Genomic DNA, 27533 nt, shown 5'->3' with positions numbered 1-27533 from the left:
ACAGAAGAAATCAACATTTAGCTGAAGAGTAATTCAATAGAAAACGCTGGAAGTGTATAGTATAAACTTTAAGAAAATAATCAAACTTTATACCTATGAAACAGTACATAGAGTCTTGAAGAGAAACTGGAAAAAGGAATACCAAGGAACACACTGAATCTGGAATCAGAAGCAGACATAAAAAATGAGTAACAATTTGAAACTAGTGTGGAGGATCACTCATGACATCAATTTTAATTATGCTGTTAACGCAATACACAAGTATTACATATAAACGTATGCTGTCTTTTTAATACATTCTTCTTTACTACATGATTACGTTCCCAGTTACGCCTGTTACCCTTAATTGAGCATAGGCCATCGACCAGCATTTTCAGACTCGCTCTGTTCCAGGCCTTCTTTCTAGTGCTATCCAACGTTTGTTCATCCTTCTCATGTCTGTCTCCGTGACTCGGCGTAATGTGTTCCCTGATCTTCCTCTTCCTTCAAATTTAGGATTCCATGTGAGGGCTTGCCTTGTTACACAGGTGGTTACGTTCCTCAATGTATCTCCTATTCACTTTCAGCCCTTCTTCGTGATTTCTTCCCTCACTGAAATATGGTTTGTTTTCTCCCACAGTAAATTGCTGTTTATGGTGTCTGGCCGACGGATCCGAAGTATTTTATGTGCACAACTGTTAATAGACACGCGTATCTAATGGATGATGACTTTCGTAGTTCTCCACGTCTCCACCCCATACAGTAGAACTGACTTGACATTCGTATTTAAAATTCTGATGTTGGTGTTGGTTGACAATTGTTTTGAGTTCCAGATGTTCTTCAGTTATGAATATGGTGCTCTCGCTTTGTCGGTTTACGCCTTCACATCTGCATCAGATCCACCGTGTTCATTGATGATGTTGTCCAGTTATGTAAACCTTTAACATCCTCCAAAGCTTCTCCCTCAAGTGTAATTTGATCCAGCTCCTTCTGGACTGTCCACTGTATCTCCTGCTTCCCTCCAGATGGTTACGTGTTCATGATCAAGTCGATCACCCTAAGAAGGTGAAAAGGTGAGGGTTAGGAAGCTTGTCTGACACCGGTCTTTACCTCAGACGAGTCAGTGACTTGTCCTCCATGCACTTTACCGCATGATGTCGATGAAGAATTTATTTCGTATGACTTTTGAATTCAGCTTTGTTATATTCCACGTACAGGTTTTAAAAATATCTAACATCAAATTTTAACTGTTAACAGATTTTTTCGTTAAAAATAAGAACCTGGATAAAGTTCACAAGCACTTACATTCATCCAAACCAATTTGCAAACTGCGCTGAGGTAAAGGCTTTTACTCGTAGATAGTGTGACACTATATGTACGACAACGAATTATGTTATCTGTAACTGAAAAATGACGTTTTCTCGACCGCAGACTAAATAGTCATCTAAAAGACGCAAACGGTATATCCACTTCAACCACTTTGCTACGAAACTTAGATTCAAACTGATTTACATATTATGACAAAGCAAATTCTACTAATACGTCTCACACTTCTTCTACTACTTGTGCCACTAGTTATACTACTTTTAACAAAATTCACTGTGATAATAATTCTAATAATTATGAACTTACCTGGAACACCCCTACTATCAATTTGATGTTAGTGTTTCTTTATCAATGAAACCATTTACATTCCATCTATTTTTGATTTCATCTACATTCCGACAATTGTGGTCAAGGTCAACCATACGGTGGTTATATATAAACGTCTAAGAATACACAGTTTTCATTGCGTTTAACCCAGTGTTACTACAATCCTTGAAATGATGATGAAGAATTCTTGGTTGTTGTCGGCCATAATAGCTGTATCCGCAGTCTTCGTTCAATCTGACGATCTATGTAAGTGAAACATTGAATAAACATTTTGTTGTGTATCTCTTAAACTGAATTTCATACACATCGAAACACATTTAAGCCTTTATACATAAGATAATGCGAAACTCAAGTACGTATGATTGTTGACTCTGATATTGGGGTTTTGCCACATAACAGTCCGTGAATGTCTCCGTCCAACATTTTGTTTGTGCCTGATATTTTCTTCGTATTCGTCTATCTGGTAAACGTCTATTTGCGCTGACGTGGTTACAGGAAGATCTTACTGTTTAATGACAACAATCGATTTGTTAACATCTTCCAAGCCCATTACATGTAAGAATGTTGTCGTCAGAATTTTTCTGATGTTTACGAAAAGTTACATCCAGTACATTTGAAAAAATAAATAAATGAGGATGGAGAAACATTACAATTAACTTGAGATTTCACTAACCGCAAGCAATAATAATACATTTCAGGTTCGACAGTCGTTTAATAAGCGCTAATATAATGTTGAATAACTAAGGACGATTCTTTGCATGCATTAGCTACCTTACTGTATTTCATAAAAACGGGAACCGCAAACGCTTTATATATCATTTGTTGAACTGCTTTTTATGACTTTTGTCAAATTCGGAATGATCTGCCAACATGTACATTCCTGATCTCATAGAAACCATCATATAACATTACTTTACTTCATTTAAAGTTCATAACTGCTATTGTGCAAAATTAACTGTGAAAATTATTCTATTACAGCTTACACAGTGCCGAAAGATTGTAAGTTATGAAAACTAATAAGCTTTAAAATGTTCTGTGTTTCATGGTACTATTGGTATTCAAATGAAATGATAGAAAGATAATTACATGGTTTTTATTTTTTGAATTTACAGTGGCAGAATACGTGTACTTTGACAAATGTTACAAAATAGGTAAGAATAACCCTGATGTTAGTATAAACATTTAGTTGAGGAAGTTGTTCAACATTGAATAATATAGTTGAGATCATGAGTCAAATGAAGCTAGACCACCATGGAAAACGTGGAAGCACTGAACAGCCGTTTCTTCCTATTGTGAGACTTTTCAGCAGTGCGGATTCACGATCCCGCTTCGCGAGTTTCGAACCCAGATCGCGGATTCTCACTGCTGAAGAGTTCCACAATAGGTTCGAAACGGAAGTTCAGTGGTTCCAGGTTTTCCATGGTGGTCTACCTTCAATTGATTCATGTTCTCAACCACATAAAATGACTTAAATCTCCACAAACCCCCTTCTGATATTGAACAATATGATGAAAATAATGTTATGGCTGAATAACCATGAAGTAGATAGAGTATAGGTGAAATAATAATGTGACGAAAAATGTCAATAACTATCGGGATCGAATGACAGATCTCGAAAACGTAAAGAGAACAATACAAAGACAAATACACTAAACATACGGATCACATGAGAAAAGAGGTTGAAATTTTTGTTATAAAGTTGATGGTAGTGATAAGCGATGACAAGCACCTGTGATTGTTGAAAAACTTAGATTATTTAGCGTTATGAATGTAATTGAAGTAATGTATTTTTAAATATATCAGCTGAACAGACTGCCGTGGTGAAAAATGATAACCAACCTATCAAGAACGAACCGATCGTTGAGCCAACGGTAGCTGTAAACACGGGCTCAGAAGTGATTAGCGACACACAATCAAAAAGTGAACAATTGAAAGTTACAGAGTCAAACCCTATTATCACAAATCAAGAGAGAATAATCACAGGGAATACGAATACTGCACAACGTAAGTGCTGCTTACTTAACATAACTAAAGATTTTCCATTTATTTATCAGTCAACAAAGTCATGAATCTGCGTATGCATAAACGTGTATATGCTCTACAAAGAATGAGACATTTTACTTCAAAGTTTTCTCAGTGTTTAGGTAACATTAATCACATATGTTGAGAATGATAAACTATAGGAATGACTTACTCCAATTTCCCACTACAAGTGACTAAATGTCTATTGTGAACAGTGTTTCAGTAAACTTTGTTTGATGTCATAAAAAGACTAGAACCATGAGTGAGACTCAAAAGAATCTATCCTGAATTTGTTGGAACATTTTGTCCACATAGCCATTACGTGTACATAAATATCTTTTCCGTCGAAAACGCTTCGTTAACAGCGTTATTACGCTTTTCCTTATGTATTCTCATCTACTTCTACATTGAAGCTAGTTAGACGATCATGGAAACCTAAACAAATGAAATTAAGTGACAGTTTTACTAAACACACTTTCTTCATTACATGATAAAAACTTTGAAAAACTGATGAATCGTACACAAGTATGTAAGATCTTCTCTAGTGACAGACAATTATATGGTTCCTATCGCAAAGACTTCAAAAGAATATTGGAAGCCAGTTATAACAAAGCTCAAACTGAAAATCTCAATTGCACACCGTCATTTTCAGCATTATAACAAAAAAATTAGCATCAGAATGAAATTACTTATTTACTTACTTTCGCTTGTTACTCCTAATGGAGCATGAGCTGCCGACCGGCATTCGCCAACCCACTCTGTTCTGGTCCTTCCTTTCCAGTTCTATCCAGTTCTTGTTCAGTCTTCTCATGTCTGTCTCCATTTCTCGGCGTAATGTGTTCTTCGGTCTTCCTCTTTTCCTTTGGTCTTCAGGATTCCGTGTGAGGTCCTTTCTTGTGATGCGGTTTGTTAAGTTCCTCAATGTGTCTCCTATCCACTTCGAGCTCTTCTTCCCGATTTCTTCCTCCGCTGAAATCTAGTTTGTTCTCTTCCACAGTAGCTTGTTGCTGATAGTGTCTGACCAGCGGATTCTGAGTGTGTTGCGTAGACAAGTGTTGATAAACACCTTTATCTACTGGATGATGGCTTTCGTAGTTCTCCAGGCTTACACCTCATACAGTAGAACTGACTTGTCATTCGTATTTAAAATTCTGATCTTGGTGTTAGTTGACATTTGTTTTGAATTCCAAATGTTCTTCAGTTTTAAATATGTTGCTCTCTCTTTATCGATCACATCTGCATCAGATCCACCGTGTTCATCAATCATGCTGCCCAGAAATGTAAAGGTTTTCACAGCTTCCATAGCTTCTCCGTCTAGTGTAATTCAATTAGTGCATGTTGTATTGCATCGCAGAGTCTTGCTTTTCCCTTTGTGTATACTGAGACGTACTGCCGCTGAGGCTTTCGCCACACTAATCTTCTTCTGCATTTTTTGTTCCATGTGTGAAGTTTAAATCATACAGCCGGATCCTAGCTGTCCATTTTATCCCCTGCTGCTCTTCAGATGTTTAGGTCTTCGTGATCCAGTCGATCACCAGGAGAAAGAGAAAGGGTGAGAGTAAGCAAGCTTGCCTGACACCGGTCTAGACCTCGGACGAGTCTGTCAACTGTCTCCTATGAACGATTTGACAGTTTAATCCATAATAGGTATTCCGTATGATATTGACCATATTCTCGGGCACACCGTAGTGTCGAGGAAGCTAAATTAGTGTTGTCCTGTTCACGCTATCAAATGCTTTCCCATAGTCAATGAAATTGATGTAGAGTGATGAAATCCATTCGATTGCTTGTTCCACAATGATCCGTGTAGTAGCAATTTGGTTTGAACACGATCGATCCTTACGGAATCCAGGCTGTTGTTCTCATCGTTGAGTGTATTCGGATTCCTTCATTCTGTTCAACAATACCCTTTTTCCTGGTATTGAAGGAAGAGTGATGCCCTTGTAGTTATCACACTTGCTCAGGTAACCTTCCTTTGGTATTTTGATCAGAAATCCTTCTTTCCAGTCTGTTGATACTTGTTCTTCACCCCAAATCTTGATGCAGATATGGTCGATTTGGTTCATCATAGGGTGGTCCGAGAAATCCATAAAGTTTTGTGAATGCATTTATGTGCCGCCTATGACCATTTTCTTGAAGGCACATAGGTGTGCGAATCTCTCACTTATTTTGTTCCTTTCTCTCAGTCCATGTCGTTTCATGACGTCTTCGTATACAGTGTTGTTTATTCCAACCTTGGCATTTAAATATCCCATCAGAATGGTTAGGTCCTTTGTTGGGCACTTTTCCAAGATCGACTGCAGCCTATCGTAGAATTGGTCTTTACCGTCTTCATTGTGGTCGTTGGTAGGCGCATACCATTGGAAGACCTTCATTGTGATGCCCTCTCTCTTTGTTTTGAAGGAGGCTTTGATGATCCTTGGTCCATGAGATTCCCATCCTATAAGTACATTTTGTGATTTTCTGGACAACATCAATGCCCCTACTTGTGTATGTGGGGCATTTTCTTCTTCATAACCGGAGTATAGCAGTAGCTCCCCTGAAGAAAGTCGATGTTGTCCAACCTGCGTCCAATGTGTTTTACTGATTCCAAAGCACCTCCAGGTGTTATTTTCTCATTTCTGCAGCAATTCGGAAGACTCTTCTCGTCTCACACATTGTCCGGACGTTCCACGTGCCTATAAAAATTATTTCTCTTGTTGTAAGAAGGTGCATCGGCCTCATGACTTCAGAAGGAACTTGGTTCCCATCATGAGACGTCGTAATTTTTCCTTCAACTTCCACCGCAGACTTTAAGTGATTTGAATAGTTTTTTCTCATACATATCCATTTGACTTTGTATATCTTCGTTGTTTGTAGAAAATACTGGGGAAAAAACTGGAAAGAAAAATAACAGTAAGTGAATTGTACATATGGATGTTGACAGTTCAAACATTGCTTGTTTTCATGTGGTAAACAAAAGTTTCAGAACATTGATCAATTAGTACAGGAACTGTATGTCTGACGTTTCGCAACTTCATGTAAACCTCTTCTTCAAGCTGGATGAAAAACCCACATAAAGTTATCACAAGTTTAAATAGTATAATGAAAATAATGCAAAACATTTTCAGTAAAATCAATATCGACATAGGCTTGAATACGTCAAAATGAATTTATTCTTGGTCAAGGTGTATTTGTTTGCTATGTTACTGTGTTAATCTATGTATCAAAATGTGGATATACATATAATATACACCACACATTCTAATAACGTTGTTAAATCTAGTAATCAGAACGTATTTAAACAAAACTGTTCTCCCCTTAATAACAATCGTAATGAAATTTATCGGTCTGGTAGCGTAGTTTCGCCTTCCTGATACGACACAACAGAGTCACAACGGGTATTAAATAATTACTACATTAAAGCTTTCAGTAAGGCAAGTAACACTGTAAAGAAATGTTTACTTAAAGATAAGAATGAAATTCCGTTCACTTCTGCGGAAACATGTGTCTACAGATTAGGCTGTGTTGACTGTGATGCATCCCATATTGAAGTGAGATCTCAACTCGTACCAAGGAACACTGAAATTACACAAAATGACCTTATAATTTGAAGATTCACAAATTACATCAGCAATGGCAGTACTTGCTATTTCCAATAATCACCAAATAGATATCACACTTATCGTGATAATTTAGAAGGGCATTTCTAACTACAAGGTGGGGTGAGTGACAGGAGCGTTTCACATATTGTAAACTGCCGCCCTCAATGGGAATGACGGCTTGAATATTCATCCAACCTTAACTCATTTTTCAGACATTCACAAATGCGTGCATTTCCCATATCAACATTCTGACACTCAGAATAACACATTGACAGAGCAAACAAATACACCTTGACCAAGAATAACTTCACATCAACGTATTCAAGACCATTATGATATACATTGCACTTACACTATTTCGCGCTATATTTATCGTTATGTTATCCTGATCACCATATTCCTCTCCATCTGTACATTGTTTGCAAAATCATTTTCCCCAGAACCTTTTTAATGAGAGTGCATGAACATGGACAGATTCTGAACACCGTTTAGCGTCACATGACGTACATGTGGATAGTTCACGACGTGTTGATATTTGTGATTTTCTCGATACCGTGAACTGGAGAATTCAACCTTATTCCCAATAAATAAAATAAATCAACGTAATATGATTATGCGAATGAAAATTGTTTGCGGTTTTTCATTGCATCAGTATAGTGTTGTGTAGACTATTAGTAATTATCATGCGAATAGCTTGAAGATGAAGTTTGTGGAGTTCTGGTCTCAATATGTGACCATTGAGGCGTTGCAAAACCAACTTTAACTAAATACATAAGCGTAGATGCATTTCCACATTTCATCGTCTCTGTGAGAACGCTCACACAAGGAGGTACAAACATCGTACGTCATTCGATGTTTCATTCTTCATTTTGAGTGTTGCTCCATAGGTCAAAACAACTCACTTCACTATAGCACATCACCATTTTGATGCATGTCATTTTACTACTCCGTCACCTTGGCACATGATTGGTGAATAAATGTACCAACACACTGGGAGAAGGTTCTAATTGACATATCAATCCTTTGAGTTCATTTTGAAAAATATAATTGTGGGCGCATTTATATACAGATAATCTTATCAATATCCATTCGACTTCATAAGTCTTATTTGCTTTCAAATATTCTTTGAAACATTCAGAAAGGAAAAATAGAAGTAAGCGCATTATTTCTATGATTAATGACAATTCAAATATTTCTTGATTTCATATGATAAACATGGATTTCAGAACATTTATCAATTAGTAAATGAATTGTTTATCTGACATTTCGTTACTTGATATAAGCCTCTTCTTCAGAGTGAATGTATAACCCACATCTTCTCCTCCCATACTTAAGAGAGCTTGCTTTGGAAGGTCAACAGATTTCACTGTTTTCTTATTTGACTAAGTGTGGTACGGTGGGGTTTTGATATATTTGATTCCACTTTTTTCGCAGTACTTCGCAAACACTGACGACGTGAACTGCATCACTTTATCTGAAGCCGAAACACTGGATGTCCTTAAAACCTGTCATATGGTTGTCTGAGATGTAACAGTGTTTCAGACGTAGACGATCCTTGCATAACATAAATTTTAGGCCATTTTGAGTATGAATTTATCACCTCCAAAAATATTGTCAATTTATTGTTCCAGCATAATTGACCAGCAGTCGGACACAATGCTTTTTCGTCTCGGGCAATGGCTGGGATTCTAATTTCGGTGGATCATTCGCACATTCGGCACATTGACATCTCAGTACGTTATCATCCACAGTCTTATCCCTGATCGACCAATAGATATAACTAAGCATATCTGTGTTCATTCTGTTCATTCCTGGATGACCAATGTGAAACTGTCTCAGCACGAAAAACCGGAGAGATTTAGGGATAACACCACGGTCCCTAAACATCAAACAATCATCATAAGTGGATAGAGACTCACGTCTCGGGAAAAAATTGGTGAAATTCTCGATCAGCCTTATCCTCTTTACAACCCTTTAAAACTACTTTGTTTATTCTTTCGAGCAAAAAATTACTAGCAGTTGCCTTAACAACCGCTTCCGCAGTTACAGGTAGGATTCTGCTAGCTTCGGTCCTTTCCTATTTCACACACATGAGGAACGTTAACTTAATTTAGTTGCAGATCTAAATTAAATTCCATTCAAGTCTCTACTCTACAGGACTTCAAAAAGAACACCAAAATAACACGTTATTAGCCTGACCAGAATAACAGAATATTTCCATAACCGAACTCAAGACAAGCGAAGAAACAAGAAGTATTGACACATTATAATCGTCATAATAATAATTCGCATATCAATCATCTGAGTTCAATTTGAACGTACTCAATGCAGGCGTATTTATATACAAATATTCTCATTCATATACATTTGACTTTTTATATCTTCGTTGCTTGTAGAAAATACTGGGAAGAAAACTGGAAAGAAAACTAACAGTAAGTGCATTATTCCAATGATTGTTGACAGTTCGGACATTTCGTGATTTCATGTGGTAAACAATGATATCAGCACATTTATCAATGTGTACATGAATTGTATATCTGACGTTGACTTCATGTAAGCCTCTTCTTCAGAGTGAATGTATAACCCACATCAAATTATCACAAGTCGAAATAGTACAATGACAGTAATACAAAGCATAACGGAACAGTCTTGAATATGTCAATATGAAGTTATTCTTGGTCAAGGTGTATTTGTATGGTGTGTCACTGTATTAGTATAAGTGTCGGGGTGTGGATATGCATAAAATATACACCCCACATTCTAATTATGTTCCTAAATATAATAATGAAAAAGTATCTTAACAGAACTGTTTTCCCTTAAATAACAATCGTAATGAAAGTTTTCGGATTGGTAGCGTAAATTCGCCTTACTGATAAGACATAACCGAGGAGTAACGACGGGTAATAAAAAGGTACCAAATTGAAGCTCTCTTTATGACAACTAACACAGTATAGAAATGCTTACTTCAACACAAGAATAAAATTTCGTTCACTTCTGCTGAAACTTGTGTCTAAAGAATAGGCTGTGTTGACTGTGATGTATCCTATATTGAGATCAGATCTCGACTCGTGTCAAGAAACACTAAAGTTGCACAAAATGACCTCTCGAAAATCCTGTAGAATTGAAAGATTTACAAGTTACATTATCAATCGCAGTACTTGCTATTTTCAGTAATCGCCAAATAGATATCATATTTATCAAAGTAATTCAGAAGGTCTTTTCCATTTACAAAGACAGGTGAGTGGCGGAAGCGTTCTACATGTGGCAAATCCCTCTGCCCTCAATAGTAATGAAGGCCTGAATAATTATCTGACCTGGACTGTTTACCCGGACATCCAAATTTGTGCTCAATTTGTTATAATTTTTACACACACACGTAGATACACACACAAAGACAGACAATCCCAACCCACTACTTAAAACACAAATTCGTACATTTCTCGTACCCACATTCTCACACACATATTAACACAATAAGAGAGCAAATAAATACACCATGTCTAAGAATAACTTCACATTGACGTATTCAAGCCTATTATGGTACAGATTGCACCAAAACGAATTTGTATTATTATCATTGTACTTATGTTAACGTAATGACGGCTATTCATTTACTCCGGAGAGGTCTGTTTAAGGTATCGAAAGGTCAGAAATACAAATTTCAAAACAAATAAACATGACAAAAATATGTCATTCATTCAGATTGCATGGGTATTCCATCGAATATTCCTTCATCAAACTCGATGTTGTCCACATTCCACAAGACGTACACACACACAAACACCTTGATATCAGTTTTGTTATGTATTCGCATTAGCGTAATGGCAGTTTCAAGCTCATCAAACACCTAGATTAATCGACATGTTGTCATGATCACCGTACGCCTCTCCATCTGTGCATTGTCTGCAAAATTATTTTCTCTAGAACCGTTTTCATTAGAGTGTGTCAAAATGGACAGATTCTACACACTGTTTAGCGTCTCCTAGTGAACATGTGAAACGTTCACATACGTGTTAGTATTTGTGATTTTCTCGATGCAGTGATTTCAAGAACTCAACCTTGTTCTCAATAAATAAAATAAATCAATGTGTTACTGATAACCGAAAGAGAATTGTTGACAGTTTTTCATTGCATCGGTATAGTGTTGAGTAGATTATTGATAATTATCCTGTGAATAGCTTTAAGATGAATTTCGTGGAGTTCTAGTGGGAATATGTGACCAGTGGAGCGCAAATTTGTATATTGTGATGCCGTCGCTCACTAACGACAATGGTGCACGGCCGCGTAATATCATGGATCGATGTGAGTTTTACAATACAATTGTTCAACGCCTGTTCAGTGGCCTACGTATTCAGCGTTGTCGTGTGAGACCGACCGTCTCAAGTTCGTTTCTGACGATAGGGATCGTGGATACACACTGCTGAGGCACTCCAATACTAGATTCAATCGGTCGTCCAGTACTTGTGAGTGCTCGATGGCGTTCCAATACGGATACATTCAAGACATCAACCTCAGTTCTTTGTTAATTCATTCACTTATAGTTATCTCTGTGTGAACAATCACACAGTGAGGTACGAACATAGTTTGTCTATCGATATTCCATTTTTCATTGTGAGTTTTGCTTCATAAAGCGTAACACCTCACCACCTTGAGCACGTCGTCATTTCGATGCATGTCACTTTATTACTCCGTCACCGTGGCACATGATTAACGCTTGAATGTTACATCACACAGGAAGATGCTTCTGATTAGCATATCAATCATCTGAGTTCAATTTGAACGTCATCATTGTAAGCGGTTTTAAATACAGATAATCTCATCTATTACTATTTATATCAAACTGATCATGCCTGTAAACTGGTGTGAATTCTGTAATTATTATTTTCAGAATATATATTATTATAATATAATTATAGGCGTACTTATATACATATAATCTCATACATATCCATTCGACTTATTATATCTTCGTTGCTTGTAGAAAAAACTGGGAAGAAAACTGGAAAGAAAACTAACAGTAAGTGCATCATTCCAATGATTGTTGACAATTCAAACATTTCTTGATTTCATATGATAAACATTGATTTCAGAACATTTATCAGTGAGTACATGAATTGTATATCTGACGTTTCGTTACTTCATGTAAGCCTCTTTCATTGACTGGATGAATAACCTACATCAAATTGTCACAGGTCTGTTGCAGAGCCTCTTCTACACTACGTCCTCCTCCCATCTTTAAGTCAGCTAGCATTAGTATGTCAAGGCATTTGTCTGCTCGCCCATTTGACTGGGAGTGACACGATGGGTTTCTAGCATGATCGATTTAATTTTGTATGCAGAACTCCGCAAACTCTGACCACATTAACTGCGTGCCGTTATCTGAAACCAAAACCTAAGATGTTTCAAACCTGCCAAATGGTTGTCTGAGATGTAACAGTGTTACAGGCGTAGACGATCATTTCATAACACAAATTCCAGGCTATTTCGTGTATGAATCTACCACCACCAAAAAAATATTTTTTTCATTTTTTGTTCCAGCATAATTGACCAGCAGTCGGACACAATGCTTTTTCGTCTCGGGCAATGGCTGGGATTCTAATTTCGGTGGATCATTCGCACATTCGGCACATTGACATCTCAGTACGTTATCATCCACAGTCTTATCCCTGATCGACCAATAGATATAACTAAGCATATCTGTGTTCATTCTGTTCATTCCTGGATGACCAATGTGAAACTGTCTCAGCACGAAAAACCGGAGAGATTTAGGGATAACATCACGGTCCCTAAACATCAAACAATCATCATAAGTGGATAGAGACTCACATCTCGGGAAAAATTGGCGAATCTCTCGATAAGCCTTATCCTGTTCACAACACTTTCAAACAGCTTCTTTTATTCTTTCGAGCAGAGGATTACCAGCAGTTTTCTTCTTCAACCGCTTCCGCCGGTACTGTTTGTATTCTGACAGCATCACAGAACACTTTATGTTCCCGGTTTAAATGGTGTAGATGCAATCATGCTATCTCCCTCTAACTTGTGGTTATTGACTATTAACCTTGACCACCAATCTGCATCAACCATACGAGCTGACGGCTTGTACAGTAATTCGACGTCATATCGCGGCAACATTGTAGACCACCTAGTCAGCTGATTCGCAGTGTGAATGGATATTCTATTCTTAGAACTGGCATATTCACAATGGCGTGTGTCTTTTAAAGATAAGGTCTTCATCCATGAGAACAGATAATTGTTCCAAAATATCGAATACTTAACATAAAAAATGAACGCTTTTTCTACTTTTATACGAAAACCATACTATCCAATACGAGCAAAAACATCTTGAATTGATCAGACCGTTATTCTCACTCCTACTGGCAATAATTATATCATCCATATATGCCATGGCAAACGGAACGTCGCTTAAAATGTTGTCTAAGACTTGTTGAAGAGTTGCTTAGGCACATTTTATTCCAAAAGGCAGTCTTTTATATTGGAACAATCACCAATATACGTTCACTGTCAGCGAAAATCTACAGTCTTCTTCGACCTTCACTTGGAGATATGCATCGAAAAAATCAATCCTTGTAAATGTGGCGCACACATTCAACCTAGTGAACCAACCTTCCGTGGTGGGTGAAGTGTGAAAATGGTCTTGTAGTGGTTTGTTTAACCCAGTGGAGAAGTCCCCCCATACATGATATTTACCATCACATTTTCTTACAACCACCAGTGGTTTTACCCGTGTAGAATAATTAACAGGAGAAACAACCCAGAAATCTGCAGCCTGTCAAGTTCTGCATCCAATGCACCAGTAATCGAATAAGGCACAGATCTCCTTAGAAGAAAAACAGGTTTCGCTTCCTGCTGAACATACATACGAGCCTCTGCTTTTACACATAGTACCAATTTATCATCAAAGATATCTGAAAACCTATCACGCAATTCTTTTACACACAACCGACTAAAGTCAAGTTACAGCGACTGCGGTACTGGTGAATAATTCACATTCTGGACAGTGCTCAACGGCAGGTCCATAAACCAAATTGATCTATTTAACCAATGCCTAATAAGTTTAATGACAGTTCTCAGATATATAACATTTTCCGATCATTGTATTGTTATTCAATGTGAAAGGCAGCTGCATCTCTCCAAGCAAAGTAATGTTAGTTTCCGTGGCACTCTCAGCATTATAATGTGTAGGTTGACATTGAAACCAACCAAGTTATATCCAAGTCTTTCTTGAAATTAATGTTAGGTCAGACATCGTTTCATTTTGCAGCTTAGCCGGTTTGCCATTAAAAATGGTAGTTACCTACTTCCTTTTAAATGATGTGAATTGATCACTTTTTGTGGCCAGAACAACACTTGAATTATGTGGTATTCCTCTTGACGTCTGCGTCTTACTTCCCTTACGGAACTCGTGCTGACGAGAGTGCAAATCTTTTTTTCCGTTAAAAGATTTCCGCAAAGCTTCAACTTTTACGTGTTCATTGTTCCTTTCCATTGGATATGTGTCATGCTTAAAATTATCCATTCTTCGACATTCTTCAGATAGTGATTGCAGATTGATATTGGAATCTTGTCCGATCCTCGATAAAATCCGTGTTCTGATATCTGCATCTACTGAAGATCTTGACCAACAGACAAAAATAAGGCATCGAAATTGATCTCAGAACACTTCCTGTGAAAGGAATCGCTCCTATTCCCTGATCACGATGTTTGCATACGTCACATAAACATCCTGTGGTTGTCTTACAAGTTGTAGACCCTGGTATCGAGTATGAAAAATTGATGATCGTTCATCAAATATACAAGTCAGGCACTCTACTTTTTCTCTGAAGGTTATGTTAATTGGCTTGTTTGGGAGGATAAAATTAAAGACATTTTAGTGTTCAGACACTCTGAGATTTTGTAATAATAATCTCAGTTTTGAATTTTCATTCCACTCTTTAAAATCATTGGTATACAAATCCTGATGGCGTTTAAACCACGCTTCGAAAGTGGTTACACATTTTGGATCAAATATAAATTCATTCAGTGAATTTGCGATAGAATCCGGAGTCAAAATATAATAAGATACATTAGTTCTTGATGATATTGACATATTTTTGAACAACAGTTCGACAAGAGAATTTTGCTGTAGCGAGAAAGTTTTCAGATCATCCATTTTATTGTGACAAAATCCACTTTGACTGAATATACAAGCTAGGATATGATTTAATCACAGTCGCGAATAGTTAAAACGGTCCTTTCCTATTTCACCCATGTATGGAACGTTAACGTACCTTAGATGCATAGTGACATCAAATTATTTCTGTGAGAACACTAACACATTGATGCACAAACAGCATTTGTCAATCGACTTCACTTGACTTTAGCATGTCACAATTTCGACATGAGTACAGGAGTAACGCTTCAATGTAACGTCACACAGAAAGATGCTTCTGACTAGCATATCAATCATCTGATTTCAATTTGAACGTTTTCGTCGTGAGCGGTTTTATATACAGATAATCTCATCAAGGAGGAGGGTTGGGCATGGGGTTAGCGACCCCATCCCGTAGAAAAGCCAACTCGCCAAAAAAACGCTAACCAGAAAAAATAATTCAAACCATTTAAACTCTGCCGTCCGGCCTGAAAGAATAATTATGACGTCTCATGATGAAAGCCGAAATTCTTCGGAAGTCACGAGACCGATGCACCTTCTAACAACCAGAGCAACACTCTTTATAGGTACATGGAACGTCCGGACAATGTGGGAGACAGGAAAGACCAGTCAAATAGCAATGGAAATGAGGAGATACAACTTGACAGTACTCGGAATCATCGAAACCCATTGGACACAAACTGGACAACAAAGGCTAGGTACAGGAGAGATGCTGCTGTACTCCGGTCACGAAGGGCAAAATGCTCCACACACTCAGGGAGTTGCTCTAATGCTGTCCAAAGAAGCACGAAATGCACTTGTGGGATGGGAATCTCATGGACCCAGGATAATCAAAGCATCATTCAGAACAAAGAAGCAATGGATCACAATGGATCTTATCCAATGTTATGCACCCACCAATGATAGCAACGACGATGATAAAGATCAGTTCGATGAAAGGCTGCAATCAATTATAGCAAAGTGCTCAAGAAAGGACCTCACAATCCTGATGGGAGATCTAAATGCTCAAGTTGGAGTGGACAACACAGGATTTGAAGATATAATTGTACGACATGGACTAGGAGAGAGAAGTGAAAATGGCGAGAAACTTGCAAACTTATGTGCATTCAACAAATTGGTTATAGGCGGCACAATATTCCCACACAAGCTCATACACAAAGCTACATGGATCTCACCGGACCACACCACAGAGAACCAGATAGATCACATCTGTATCAACAAAAAATTCCGAAGATCCATGGAAGATGTGAGAACCCGGGGGGGAGCTGACATAGCTTCAGATCACCACCCGGTTGTGGTCAAGATGAGACTGAAGCTTAAGAAACACTGGACAACTGGACAAACAGCACTACAAAGGTTCAATACAGCCTTACTTCGAGATATTGACAAGCTCCTCGAATTCAAGATAACTCTCAACAACAGATTCCAAGCTCTACAGGATCTACTGAATGAACAAGAAACTACTTTGGAGGACAACTGGAAAGGGATAAAAGAAGCACTAACTTCAACGTGTCAGGAGGTTCTTGGTCCTAAGAAGCATCATCACAAGGAATGGATCTCTATGGGAACCCTGGACAAAATTCAAGAAAGGAAGAACAAGAAACTAGCAATTAACAACAGCCGAACACGAGCAGAGAAAGTCAAAGCACAAGCAGACTACGCATAAGCAAACAGGGAAGTGAAGAAAAGCATTAAAGCCGACAAGCAGAAATACATGTGAGAACTAGCAACGGCGGCGGAAAAAGCTGCAAGAGAACGGAATATGAAACAACTATATGATACAACGAAGAAATTGGCAGGGAGATATAGCAAACCAGAGAGACCAGTCAAGGACAAAGAAGGAAAGACAATCACTGAGATTCAAGAACAGAGGAAAAGATGGGCAGAATACTTCGGGGAACTGTTGAATAGACCAGCCCCATTGAATCCATCGAACATCGAAGCAGCCCACACTGACCTTCCTATAGATGTCACTCCACCAACGATCGAAGAAGTCAAGATGGCCATCAGACAAATCAAAAGTGGGAAGGCGGCAGGACCTGACAATATACCAGCAGAAGCACTGAAGTCAGACATTGAATTAACTGCAAACATGCTTCACCTTCTATTCAAAAAGATTTGGGAAGAGGAACAAGTGCCAACAGACTGGAAAGAAGGATATCTCATCAAGATACCAAAGAAAGGAGATCTGAGCCAATGTGAGAACTACAGAGGTATCAGTTTGTTATCAGTACCAGGAAAAGTTTTCAACAGAGTGCTGCTGAATCGGATGAAAGACGCAGTAGACGCCGAACTTAGGGATCAACAGGCTGGATTCCGTAAGGATCGGTCGTGCACAGACCAGATTGCGACACTACGGATCATCGTGGAACAATCAGTTGAGTGGAACTCATCACTATACGTCAACTTCATCGACTATGAGAAGGCGTTTGACAGCGTGGATAGGAGAACATTATGGAAACTTCTTCGACACTATGGAGTTCCTGAAAAGATTGTCAACATTATCCAAAACTCATACGATGGACTACAGTGCAAAGTCATGCATGGAGGACAGCTGACAGATGCATTTCCAGTAAGAACCGGAGTCAGACAAGGCTGTCTACTCTCCCCATTCCTCTTCCTTCTAGTGATTGACTGGATTATGAAGAATTTGACATCTGACGGGAAATACGGAATGCAATGGACGTCTCAGAATCAATTAGATGATTTGGACTTCGCAGATGACCTAGCCCTCCTCTCTCATACACACGAACAAATGCAGATGAAGACAGCAAATGTAGCAGCAACCTCCGCATCGATAGGCCTCCACATTCACAAAGGAAAAAGCAAGATTGTCAAATGCAACACGGAGAACACCAACACAATCACACTTGATGGCGAAACCCTGGAAGAGGTGGAAACATTCAAGTACCTGGGGAGCATCGTTGATAAACAAGGAGGATCGGATGCAGATGTAAAGGCGAGGATTGGCAAAGCAAGGGCAGCATTCCCACAATTGAAGAACATATGGAACTCAAAACAACTCTCAACCAATTTCAAGGTCAGAATCTTTAATACGAACGTCAAGACAGTCCTACTGTATGGAGCTGAAACATGGAGAACTACTACGGTCATCATAAGGAAGGTACAAGTATTTATAAACAATTGTTTACGCAAAATACTCAACATCCATTGGCCGGATGCTATCAGCGACAGCGTTTTATGGGAGAGGACAAACCAGCTTCCAGCTGAAGAGGAAATTAGGAAAAGACGTTGGAAGTGGATCGGACATACACTAAGGAAGTCACCAATGTGCATCACGACTCAATCCTTAACTTGAAATCCGGAAGGGAAGCGGAAAAGAGGAAGACCAAAGAACTCATTACGCCGGGAAATAGAAGCAGATATGAAAAGGATGAATAACAATTGAAAAGGAAGGCTCAGGACAGAGTTAGATGGAGAATTCTGGTGAGCGGACTACGCTCCTCGATGAGGGGTAACGGGCGTCAGTAAGTTTATATATCTTCGTTGGTTTCAGAAAAAACTTTAGGAAAGAAAAACAGAAGTGCCCTAGTTCTATGATTGTTGACGACTCAAATACATCTTAATTTCATATCAGAAACATTGATTTCAAAGCACTTGATAATGAGTACATGAATTGTTTATGTGACGATTCGATACTTCATGTTGGTCTCTTCTTCAGAATGGCTGAATTATTTACATCAAATTATCACAAGTTTAAATACGACAATGACGATAATGCAGAACATTTTCAGTACAATTAATATTGAAATAGTCTTGAATACGTCAATATAAAGTTATTCTTGGTCAAAGTGTTATTGTACGGTCTGTTATTGTGTTAATCTAAGTGTCGGAATGTGTATATATATGTAATATACACCACACATTCGAATGATGTTCCTACATATAATATTAAAAACGTCACAACGGGTATTAAATAAATGCTACAATAAAGCTTTCTGTAAGGCAGGTAAAACTGTATGGAAATGTTTACTTGGAAATAAGAATAAAATTTCGTTCACTTCTGTTCAAACTTGTGTCTAAAGATTGGGCTACGTCGAATGTGATGCATCCTATATTGAAGTGAGATCTTGACACGTGTTAAGAAACACTGCAGTTACACAAAATGACCTCCTAATAATACTGTAAAATTCGGAGACTCACAGATTACATCATCAATAGCAGTACCTGCCATTTCCAATAATCACCAAACAGATATTGTAATTATCATAACAATTCAGAAGGGCCTTTCTAATTGTGAGGAGTGGTGAGTGACAAAAGTGTTCACATATTGTAAATTGCTCTGCACTCAACAGGAATGAAGGTCTGAATATTCATCACACCTTGACTGTTTATCCAGAAATCCAAGCTTTTGCTCAATTTGTTTTTATTTTTACATACACCCAAAGGCGAAAATTTCAAACACGCTACTTAAAACACAAATTCGTACATTTCTTCTGCCCACATTCTTACACATAGATTGAAACAAACCTATTCCATCCGGTATTTGTATGTCCTCGAATTCCGTTTTAACATTGATACATTCGTGACATCAACCTCCGTCTTTCGTTTATTCAGTCGCTGGAATTCATATCTGTGGTTAAACTCATACATTGAGGTACAAACAACCTTTTTCAATGAATATTAAGTTACTCATTGTGAGTACTGGTCTATTAAGCGTAACGATTCATTTCATTGTAGCACATCATCATTTTGATGCATGTCATTGTATGTCTCATTACTTTTGCTTTTCGATTGTCATAAATTAGGTTCTTCGTTTCTATCTATTGTCTATCATGGACATTTTTATCATATGTAATCTTCTTTTTTTGTTAATACTTCATTATTCCAAATTCAATGAAATATATTTGCGTTCCTCCTTGTTAGGAATTTGTGTCTACCCTATGATGAACTTTTAATTTTGTAATTATATATCCAGTAATCATTTTCGAACTTATCCAATCTATTACTGTTATCAATTGAATTACTAATGATACATCATTATTTCTTTTTCAGAGGTCAAAGCTGTTGATGCTGTCGGGATGCATGACAGACTCTGAGGATCGTCGTACTTTCCTTGAAAACAAACTCTGACGTTGTAATTCCATTCATTATTTCAACATAATGTTTCATTTTACATAAATAAAATTAGATTAGTCAGCTTCATTTCTGTTACACAACTATATTTTTTCATAATGATCATTTTCGTAAATGTCAAACATATCACCATTAATAACTTGTGTCATGATGTATTCTGTGATGTAGAGGAGTGTTTGAGAGTTTCAAACTGACTTCCTAGAGAACAGTGAACCATTGTAGGTAGCCCAAGATCACATCTCGAAGAATAGATATCTCGGTATTAGTCCAATCATAGTCAAATGATGATTAGTCGATGAAAGTTGCTCGAAAAATATGTAAAACGAATTAAAACTAATCATTGACTAATTTGCGATTTTTATAGAATGTAGTTTGTTCAGTGCGCATAATAGAATATTGTTTCAGCTTTTCACTGTCTGCTATTTATCGGCCGATCGAAGGAATATGTAGTCAAGTAGCAAGTTTCGACAACGATAATTTTAGTCTGCGTTACTTCATATTCAATTCATTTGTTGTCTATTGACAAAGTGGTCACAACTTCGTAAAACGTTATGACGAGTAATCATTCTAAGAGGTCAAAACACGGATAGATTAGGTAAACGCTTGTTAAAATTAGCTTAGATTGTTGGTAAAATGATTGACTAATCACCTCACTTTTCATGATCAATCATGAGTTTCTATCTCTCCAACTATCTGAGACCGTGAACGTGGTGATAAGTTCACAGGCAAATTCGCACTTCATTATATTTTGACGATGATCACGCAGACATGGATAAGATGACATTTGTAGCTTGAGAACCAAAAGCGTGAACAACACGAAGCACCTCAATAATAACTCACAGTCATTATACGTCAAACAGCATGTTCCATTATACTCAATAATGAATTATTTGACAAAACGTACTTGATCGTAAAGAGGTGCAAGCTAATCAATTGTTGACTACGAGTGCTTCCTGGTGAACAAAGAACATGTTTCAGTCGGTGAACAATCACAGACTAATCGGGTCATACGTAAACATCAAAGCATGTAGGAATGTAGCAGGTCATACACATGACATTCTTTTAAAAAAACTGTCAAAAACAAATATGTGAACTTTGAAAACATTGTGAAATTTCTATCAAGCCTCTTAAAATCTTTACGGATGAATAAGCGTGGAATCATTGGGTTCTTTTTTGATCTAGGTATTGCGGAAGCTTGTTTGTTGGAACTAAAAACTGTGTAATTACTCTTAAGGTGTTTTTTATCAATCATTTTAGTAAGACGACGAATTTGTGAGATCAGTAACTTTACGAAACCTATTTTGTAGGAATGAAAACAAATGATGATAGAAAGTATACTATTTCTTCAGGTGAGTTGTGATAAAATAGTTCACCTTTTGCAAAACATTAAACGAAGGACATTCTATTACCTTAACTACTGAGATCCGAGGCATAGAGTGTAATGTTATGATTATTCTATCTGACACAAAGTTCATCAGAAATGTGATAATCGAATTTATACAGTAATTTCTACTAGTTCACATTTGTCTGTGTCATCGTTTCAGAAATCAAATGAAGAGCCCTAGTATCTACGTAAAATTTACCTTATGTATAACCTCTTCAAGGCCTTATTGAAATCAGCGTTAAAAATTCAAGATGATGAACATCATGACCTATCAACAGATAGTTGAAAATCAGATATGAATTCGTTGAGTAGGCTGATTTCGAGAAAATCCAAACTAGACGTGAACTTTTTTAAATCTACTATGATCCTTACTTACTTACTTACGCTTGTTACCCCTCGTCGAGGAGCATAGGCCGCTCACCAGCATTTCTGGTTAGCGTTTTTTAGCGAGTTATCTTTTCTGCGGGATGGGGTCGCTAACCCCATACCCAACCCTCCTCTTTTACCCGGGCTTGGGACCGGCAGTAACTCTCGAAGAGCTACAGGCGGAGTTACTATGATCCTACAACACAACAAAAATGATTTCACAAATTTGATTTCTTTTTTAAATAATCGACGGTTTGCTAACGTAACATGAACAGTGATGGAAGGGATTTTGACAAGCATGACCGCTAACACTTGAAATGCATTATAAATACCCCAGTTTCAACTGTTGAGAGCTTTCACTAGATTTCGAAACAAATACAATTGTCTGCTGAATCAGTTTGTTCAATTATAGAAACATATTTTAAGAATGACTTTAATGTTACCCTGAACAACATAAAATGTTCACATTTCAGTCTCCATACTTTGTCTGATAGGTTTACCTCACTCCTAAAGAAAGAAGACAATAAAATATGCATTTAAAATAAAATCTGTATGTTTTAAAATTGTGATGAACAGTCCTGAGGTGGTTGCATCTATTGTCTTCGCAATAAAAGAAAGGTTGAGTTTGCTTTGAATTCATTTTCTTCAAGTTGTAGACTGATTTCTCAGTACATCCTAGTTGATAGAGCAACATATCACTCTGAGGAAGCAGTCGAGAGTAGACTTTTATTATCGACACCGGATGGCTGATTGCAAAGCTTCATTATGTGGAAAGGGATTCGTTTTCTGCCATTGAGGTCATATGGTGTGAGTAGATCTGTTGATCGTGTTTCAGTAACAGACCAGAACAGATTGTTAACAGGTAATGAAAACGCCTCACTTTGTTTAGTGGATATCTTACATATCAGATACGGTCTGATTTTCGGCTGAGTTTAAATCAATTCATCTATTTGTTTGAACAACTTCGTAATAATTTTAAATTGACCTCCTAAAAGTTTGCAAGAAACGGAGGCATACAATAAGTATAAAGAGAACAGGGTCGAAAGAAAGTACTTATTTGGAAAGTGAAATTTCGACAGTTGCTTAAGAATTGTTTGATGACAATGAAGATAATAATGATAGTATTTTGAATGTTTGTGATATGAGTTCTCATCGGTTCAGTTGTGCCAGATCAAATAATATTGTGCACTAAGATAGTGGTTGGAGATGGTCAACAGGAAACTTTGGATACGGGTTTCGTGCTACTTGACACTCGTCAGCAAGTTGTACCTCTAATCTTGAGGGAACTGGTACTCCCTAACGGATTCGATCTCGTGTCACTCAGATTCACATTCAGAGACGTCACCACTGAGCTATTCGACCGACCTCCTGTGGGACGGGGATGTATTTGCTCATTTAATAATAATAAATATATACTAAGCAAGCTGCAACTAGAAAACAGGGTGTAGATTTTAGAGATCCAGATGAGGTCGAGCATGGTTGATTTAAGTGCAAGGCTTGTGTTGTTGAACTGTATGCCAGTGATTATGGTCATATGCTTTCAAGTTATAATCGGATATGTGACGTAATGGAGATCAGAGAGTTTCATGAATTTGCACACGGGTAGATTCCGAATTCAGACACTCTTTCGGGATCACTGAGTCAAAAATTACAAAAGCATTTATCAGCTTAGTATATAAGATTTACTTCGTGACTAGTTGATGTGAAATTCAAATTGATTATTTTTTCTATAATCATTCATCTGGGTTCCTGAGTGTCACAAACTATTTCTCATGATCCTGCTGGTATCGCTTTCAATCTGAGTACAAGATATGGAGAGGATATACTGTCTTTCTGAGGAAAGCTTTAATAAGTATTTTCAAAAAATGATAGTGTTGAAGAGATTTGAAGGACCCTGTGCAAATAATTGTATAAGAAGTTGCGTATTGGATTTATAACTACATGACCATGTTCGAGTTAACATTTTTTAGACTCACTCACTGTAAAATGGAGCATTTTTTATGACTGCATAAAGGTCGATACATTAGTTCATAGTTTTGACTTTGACCTTTGAGAATCTGACTTTTTGATCAACCTTTGAATAACTTAACATTTCGAGAGCGGATCTTACGTAAAACTGATTTCCATTTCAAATACATGCATAACAAGATAAATAAATCTTATGTCTCGAAATACAGTGACAGTTAGAAGAAACCCCAATGGACCTGGTAAGCATGTATCTGTCTCCAACTTTCTTTCATTCATCTACATGACAATGTATAAAACGGAGAATGTTCACGGCGGCCGATATCACGAATAAGACGCGAATAATATTGAGGAGCATCCAATGTAAATATAGTTCCACGAAACATGTTTAGAACAGTGTATTTGTAAAAGTACCAAGTCACTTCACATTGAGCCTTAAACCATTGACGTCAACTAAATATCTAAAACATTCTCAACTAGATGTTATCACACTATTTTCCCCAAGCCGTCAACAAAATTACGGTTGTGACGTCTGAGTGATGAACGTTAGCGCTGTATTTGCAGTTTTTGAGGCAATTTTCCCTGTTAATCACTTTATCAGAATTGGACATATCAGTTCTGGAAGTGAGCATTTCAGAGAAATGCATTACTGGTTGATATATAAAAACAAAGTCAAAAGAAAAACCTTTATCACAAGAAATTCCAGAGATATCGCCTCAATCCTCAAAATATAATACACACTTCAGCAGTAATAACTGATGAGTTCCAGAATTGACCAAATTTATTCAAATCGGACGCCAACCTCTGGACAATACATGTAGTCAAAAGTGAAGGGTCACATTTATTTCCCAGACTCAGTAGGTTAGCGAAAAATAAGCTTGAAACTGATAAAGCTGACTTTAAACACACGCAACTGCTGTTTGGTATCCGTTCATCTAACAGGCAATAACGATACTCTCAACAGATGGTCCTGAAAAAAATTAATTTTGCCTCACGATTGTACGAGGACCACAGATCATTAAACTGTCAAGCTGTACCAGATAGATACTCAATACTTCACACCTAAGTTTTCAGAGACAACTTTCGGAACATGAACAAATTTGTCAAGATTCATTTGGTTGGAGCTAATGACAATATTTCAACAGCTGATAAAGTTGTTTCAAAGTTAGCTCCTACCACATCTTATGAAGTATTTCTTTTTCTCACTCATGCAATCAGCTGATAGGGGCACTTCACAAGTATTTCAAAGGTTGATGAACAACCTACTTTTTGAATTCCTTTTAGAACAGTGGTGTATGGACTATTTGTGAATTTTCTGTTCACATTCATAATACCACCCACAACACATGAGAGCAGCGTTAAAATTGATGGATGCAAATAAAATGAAAATATATCAAAGTTACTTTGTCAATTGAACACTCTATCGGCCTAGGAGAGATCACACCGCTCAGAAAATAGGTAGACATTTTTGAGCTTTGCCTCAAATTAAGTACGGCAATACAACCAGGACGTTTTTCAGGCTTCTTCAAATCGTCGTTTCATACCTGACTGAGCACAATCGGCGCAAGCATTGACAGATTTGATTAAGGTAAAACTGGAAGACCTTGAGTCAACCTGTGCTTATACTATTAAACATTTTCAGAAAATCTCGCTTAACAATCTACGTTCGCTTATCTGAATTCACATTACTCACTCATTCTGTTGGTAGATGCTTCAGATTAAGTATCCAATCATACCCCTAACCAAAAGATTAGGGACTTCGCTCCAAACCCCTCATTACATGAGAGATGGGGTATTTCACCTTTGGACAATAAATTGTCTCGGTTCACCTAGCCATCAGGCATTTGCGACACATCTTGAAAAGTAGGTGATTCATGATCTATGTCACTACAAACGTACTAGACGTTTAGTTCATTAAACTTGTCTAAGGTTTTGAACTTACTGGAGAAGACTGTAGGACGATTGAGTAGAAGCTTTAAACAAGATCCATGTGAGAACTTTACAAGGAATTTTCCTAAACAAAGTACGTTTACATGACAACTTATGAAGTCGAAAAAATGTGTTGATAGAAGGTGAAGCATTATAGATTAAAGACATTTTTTGATGGGCAGTTGCCTTAAATATCATAACTACTTACCCGCTAGTGTCAAATTACATACACTACGTACTACTTTCTGATGATGACTAGACTGAACGTAAACTTACATTCTCAATAAAAGGAGGTAGGGGGGAAGGCGAACTATCCGTCAATCTGTATTTTGATTTCAACAAAGCTTCGTCTGAAGTACAAAACTCGTTCTCACTATTCAAATGAAAGCATTTATTATTACAGGTGGATTTATTCGGTATTGTATTTTGGTACAATATGGAGTTCCCAGTACGAAGTATTTCAACATGTTTCTTCGACAAAAACAGAAAAAATATTCCAGCAAAGCAGAAACCTGAATCTTTACAACTTTTTATTAGAAAAAGGGTTGAGGATACAGATTATTGACTAAGTCAACTTTAAAAACCTGTTTGTCACAGAGTATATTTACTAGATAATGTGTTATGGAACTCTGATACTTTTGTATGCGTGGATGAATTTTAATGCAATGACGATCCCATCCACCAGAAGAGATACAAGGAGGAAGATATGAACGGAGGAAATGGTTGGTATCTAAAAAGGTAACACCTCCAAAGAGCGTGCAACATTTCAGATATCTATCCACAACCATATTAACAACGGTCTGAAAAGATTCACCACACACCTTGCAAGCAGCACTCAGTACTGTGCACAATAAAGCATAGTCTTTTCTCAAAAGCCAGGAAGGAAAGATAGGTAATATACAAGAATTGACAACTTGTAAGAGTAAACGTCAAGTAATTACAAAATCATGTAGCCTTTTTACGTAATTCAGACGGAAATCTTTCTTTCATAACAGCAACACATGAGAAGACCTAGAAAGATCAGATGGAAACGTAACATCAAGATAATTGACCTTCGACATTGTGTTTTTCAACTAGTCTCCACTGGCACAATAGTTATGAATATTTGGTAAAATATATAAGTGGACCCTGTTCTTTATTAGCGTTTAAAACGGGGAAGTGAAGATGAGGCGACACTTCTACTAATCTCACAACGTCTCCAGGGATGTCTCCCAGTGATCAGTGTTCAGATCAATGGTTTTCATTCTTTATGTTGTAGTGTCGGTTGGTATGCTCAGCCCACATACCTTATCTTAGCATCTGAACAGGCCACTTTACCCATTCTTCTTCAGTCACATTTTGACTTCACTTTTTTTGTTTATCAATATCGGCGTGTGTATGAATG

The 27533-nt window shown here is 37.4% G+C and overlaps 1 protein-coding gene across 2 annotated transcripts; it reads left to right on the top strand.

Annotated features, from left to right (window-relative positions):
• Positions 1–1767: 1767 nt before the first annotated feature.
• On the top strand, positions 1768–20582 carry Smp_032670.2 (egg protein C122-like; the record flags this gene model as incomplete). 2 transcript variants are annotated; one of them, XM_018795250.1, is made up of 9 exons in its annotated part: positions 1803–1878; positions 2611–2631; positions 2745–2783; positions 3436–3636; positions 6514–6549; positions 8377–8391; positions 9635–9670; positions 12220–12255; positions 20425–20468. In XM_018795250.1, 9 exons carry the CDS (start codon positions 1803–1805, stop codon positions 20466–20468), a joined length of 504 nt encoding a protein of 167 aa, XP_018649581.1. The 2 variants fall into 2 exon arrangements, with proteins under 2 accessions (XP_018649582.1, XP_018649581.1); XM_018795249.1 differs by lacking the exon at positions 12220–12255 and having other exon boundaries at positions 1768–1878; positions 20425–20582.
• Between the last annotated feature and the right edge of the window lie 6951 nt (positions 20583–27533).

The sequence above is a fragment of the Schistosoma mansoni genome, chromosome 2 (assembly GCF_000237925.1).
Source record: "Schistosoma mansoni strain Puerto Rico chromosome 2, complete genome".
Taxonomy (NCBI): domain Eukaryota; kingdom Metazoa; phylum Platyhelminthes; class Trematoda; order Strigeidida; family Schistosomatidae; genus Schistosoma; species Schistosoma mansoni.
The sequence above is the reverse complement of the archived record's forward strand: the minus strand, read 5'-3'. Positions and strand labels throughout refer to the sequence as shown.